Here is a 4,136-nt window from a genome sequence, read left to right on the forward strand (position 1 = left end):
GAAGAAATGGAATCACAAGGACAGTGATTTTTCTGTTAACAGAAAACTGCTGGAAGTGTCAGAAGTAACACTTGAGGCATTATCACTAGCCTCTAAAGTCATTTAAGAAATGCTCCAGGCATGTAGTCTCCAGATAGCACCTTTAAGTTATGGGACAGGAAAAAGAACCATTAAGACAAAATTTAAGACAACTGAATGCCATGACATTTCCCAGAATGCATCATACACTAAAATTTAATACATTAAAATATGCAGAACATTTTCCGACCTTGCAAGTACAGCATTTACCGATCAAAAATCTGTAATACAGTGTTTTTAGAACACAGCAAAAAACCAGTCATCCCAACACAGACCTGTAACTTACTACCTAATCCAAAATGAATGTGGATAAAGAATTTCACCTGTAAATTGTTTCAATTTTTAAGCATTTGCGGTTTATTTAATTTGACGTCCACTGGAATTTTTTGGTTACTTTCATCAGCATCAATGAATTGACCTTCAAGCCTGGTACTGGTCATATACTTTTATTTCCCCGCCGTGGAGATACTTGCGTGTCCACCAATGATTGTTTCCTGTCCCTATATAAGCCACTAAAAGTAACATTACTGTTCCTTCTTCAAAGCCAAGGACCTGACATTAAGAGCTTCATATGAGACGTATCAAAAAAATTAAGAGGCAAACAAGCAAGCTACTCCTTACATCTATGCAAGTCAAATACTCATCTGATGGAAGGCAAATAAAACGCTGCCTGAGATGCAAAGAATCCTTCCTACAAATACTAGATACGTGTTTTTGGTGGTGTTTTGACAAGCCATTAAAGAAGCCAATTTTTAGGGTCTACTTTCTTTCTTTTCCAACTTCAGATGGAGGGCTTTAGCCAGAACTTGGAGACCCTAGATCATGGAATATTCGTAGTGGAAAGGACTTTAGCAATCATCTGATTCAAGTCCCTCGCGTAGAAATGAAGCCCTCGAGATGGAGAAAGCTTCCACAACTCCTTAACATCCTCCTGCCCAGGGGGCAGAGCCAAGACTAGATCCCAAATATGTACCCATAACTAGATGAACACCATTGCCTCTAAATTGTTCTATCTCACTACTTTTGAACCACCTTTCCCTTAAAATAGTGTGCACCCACTAACACTTCCAAGCTGCATAAACCAGCACCTTTGCTACTGTAGTTTTGCTTTTCAAGGTAGTAGTGGGATCTCTTTTTAAGTGGAAAATCCTGGGATGAAGGGATCCTGGGCATGAAATTCTGCCTGGGAGCCTGCCTGGAGGAGGTGTCCATGCTCATGCTCGGTCTTCATCTTGCACTGGCACTCCTCCACCAGCATCACCACCTTGACCACAGAGGCAAGGCCAGTGCAGTTCAGCTGCAAGTGCATCGTGGTGAACTTGGCAGGTGAGCAGTGGGAGCAGAATGTGTGAGGGTGCTGCGCAGCTCCAGGAAAACGAACGGACCCACATTTCCCAAAGCAAAGGTTGTTCTGTACAACTACCTTTTCACAGTCTTCATGGGTGATCGTCTACAAGGCAAACACATCTCCGTTCAGTTATCTTGAGTCATTTCATTAACACACATGATGCAGAAGCGAAAGACTATAAGTCGGAAGATAATTCAGACTAAAATGTGAAAAAACTTACCGATTTTGGATATATTACAATATCTGAGTGATGGCTAATCTCTAAGGGCATAAATCCACCTCAACTAAATTTCTTTTATTGACTAGATTAATAAATTAGCCTTTAGGAAATCCCTAAGTTAATGAGAAAATGCTTTACATCTTAAATGCCAAACTTTAAGAAATTTTGTCTAATTAGATGTTACCAGTTGAAAAAATTTGAATGGCTAACTTCCTATACAAGTAATGTGCCTTATCTTTCTATGCCCCACAGCGCATTATGCACAATAGATTCTCCAAACGTGATTGTTCAACTGCTCATAGAGTAGATCAGAACATCAAGATGAATTCTATTCTATTTTGCAGAACCTATAGTATGTTCAAATCTATGAAGTTGCATGGGGCAAAGTAATAGCACATATGTCTGCAAATCATCATGCATTATATCACCTTTGTCTCTCCCATCCCCCCTTCACCTAGCTTTATGTGCCCTTCAAGATATATGAGTCAAACCCCTTAATTTTAATTTAATTAGTAACAGAATTCAAAATAAGACTTTCAAAGGAAATTCGATTGCACGATTCTTGGAAGCAATATGGCCAACAAAGCAGTCATTATTTTAAGATAATGGACTTATTGCTACATATCCTTGCCTTTTCAGGCAGAATACTTAACTGCCTTACACAGTCAATTACCTTATAATACTGCCTGCTTAATTGGGTAGCATTATTGGACTGTAAAATTTTACTCTCCCCTGCCTTGCTTTGGGTTCAGTATCTTTGTGTTTAAGGACCTGATGCAGTTTCTCAATTTAATTTAACATTTGGAGTGCAGGGCTTGCCAGGACTGACTGGAGGAAGTGGCTAGTATAAAATGCCCCTTTGTCTTGATAGTGCAGAATCAATCATAATAACCACAAATCAGCCAACGCGACATGAAGTCGGAGGTGTTTCTGAGGGGAGAAAATGTGATTTCACACTGATATTATTTTTTGAAAGCTTATGAGAAAATAAGTTAAATTAAATCATTTTTTGCTGCAGTAATGTTAGAAATGATGTAGCAAGTTCCATCTGACAGCCTATGAAATAGTCGGGTGGGAAATACAGGGATTAAGACCGAGATACTGGTGTGTGTGAATATTTGTCGAGGAGTCCAGTGTACCCCACCTTATCTACAGGTAGAGTCAACCTGCTCGTCCACATCCCAGTAGAGTGTAGGGGTATAGCCAGAGAGAAGTTCTGGCTATTGCTCTAAGTTCCCACACGTCTCCTAACTGAGGGCACGGTCTTACTTATCTCTCCGGAGAGAACACCTCCAGCATAAAAGTAGGTAAACCCCCTCTAAAACAAAGGTCTGTGCCATCAATATGAATGATTACTAATCTGAGCAGTAGCGTCATACTGTTCTGACAGCATTTCCAGAATACCAAAAACCAGTGGAAAGTTAGAAGGAAATTTGGGAAGTATAATCATACTTTGCCACATGTTATGATGAATGCCCAAGGATCCAATCTGGAAGTTAGGTGAGACTCAGGCTCTTGGCAGCCTCCTCCCCTACTCTCCACTTCTCCCAGTTGTCTGCCCCTTTCTTGCCAACTCTGATCCCCTCCCCTTCCAGAGCAGATACCTGGCCAAAGGGCACTGTCCTACAGGTCTCCTGATGTACTTCGTGGCTTTTGATGGGCAGGATGATCCCCTGAGAAGCTGGACTCATTCTGAACATGAAGTGGTGCCAGAATTTTTTGGCCTCTTCCCGAAGGGGAGATTTCTCCATCTGCATCCCATCTTTTGGCTGAGTGACGGCATGGGTCCCAGGTGGGAAGCGCTCAGGGACCACATCCTGGGGTGGGTGCAGGTCTCTCTCAGGCTTCTTCCAGAACCTGCCAAACCTGGATAGCATCTTCTCTCTCTGCCTCTGGCCTTCTCCTGTACCTATGAGGTGAGGCACTGCGACAAACAGATCTGGCTTCTCCTCAGCATCCTCATGGTTGCCAAGGGGGAGCTCTCTGCGATCCCTTTCTAGGAGCACAGGGGAGACAGAACTCTGACTTGGGCAGCCATCCCGCTGCTGCACAGCCTTCCCTAGAGGCAGGAGCACCAGCAGCTGAAGTAAGAGAAGACACATGCTGTCGGGGGCCCAAGCTTCTTTCAGTTTCACAGATGGTGAGGCCTCAAGGAAAGAAAGGCTCACTCACTGCAGGAATGCAAACAAGGAGATCCTATATATAGATACCTGCCTGGTGGGATGGAAAGGCAGGTGGTCAGTAGCCAGGCAGAGTAAACACATTTATTGTTTGCTTGAATTATGTAGTGCTAATGGTGTCATGCCCTCACTTGAGTTTTGTGTATTTTAGAAGGCCTCAGTGAAAGCCTGGGACCCAGGGGGTAATTAGCTGGCACTTTATCGTCTGAGATTTACAGAGCAGTATTTGGGAAAACAACACATTCTTTTCCCGGATTTCCCATCACCGTTACTAGAAGAAGGACCAGAGTCAACAAACATTTGTGGTGCA

General features: G+C 42.7%; 1 protein-coding gene across 1 annotated transcript; it reads right to left on the reverse strand.

The window, feature by feature from the left end:
* Nucleotides 1–1,213: 1,213 nt before the first annotated feature.
* CER1 (cerberus 1, DAN family BMP antagonist) lies at nucleotides 1,214–3,748 on the reverse strand. The gene is made up of 2 exons (XM_028107302.1): nucleotides 3,251–3,748; nucleotides 1,214–1,528 (listed from the first exon to the last, which is right to left on the reverse strand). Exons 1-2 carry the CDS (start codon nucleotides 3,746–3,748, stop codon nucleotides 1,214–1,216), a joined length of 813 nt encoding a protein of 270 aa, XP_027963103.1.
* Nucleotides 3,749–4,136: the final 388 nt, after the last annotated feature.

The sequence above is a fragment of the Eumetopias jubatus genome, unplaced genomic scaffold, assembly GCF_037043125.1.
Source record: "Eumetopias jubatus isolate StellerSeaLion01/CBP00866 unplaced genomic scaffold, mEumJub1_p1.0 scaffold_15, whole genome shotgun sequence".
Lineage (NCBI taxonomy): Eukaryota > Metazoa > Chordata > Mammalia > Carnivora > Otariidae > Eumetopias > Eumetopias jubatus.

Excerpts from the sequence above, each read along its gene's own strand:
- CER1 (XM_028107302.1), bottom strand. The coding sequence starts at position 3,748 with ATGTGTCTTCTCTTACTTCAGCTGCTGGTGCTCCTGCCTCTAGGGAAG. Across the intron at positions 1,529-3,250 it reads GGACAGTGCCCTTTGGCCAG|ACGATCACCCATGAAGACTG; the intron begins GTATCTGCTCTG and ends TTTGCCTTGTAG.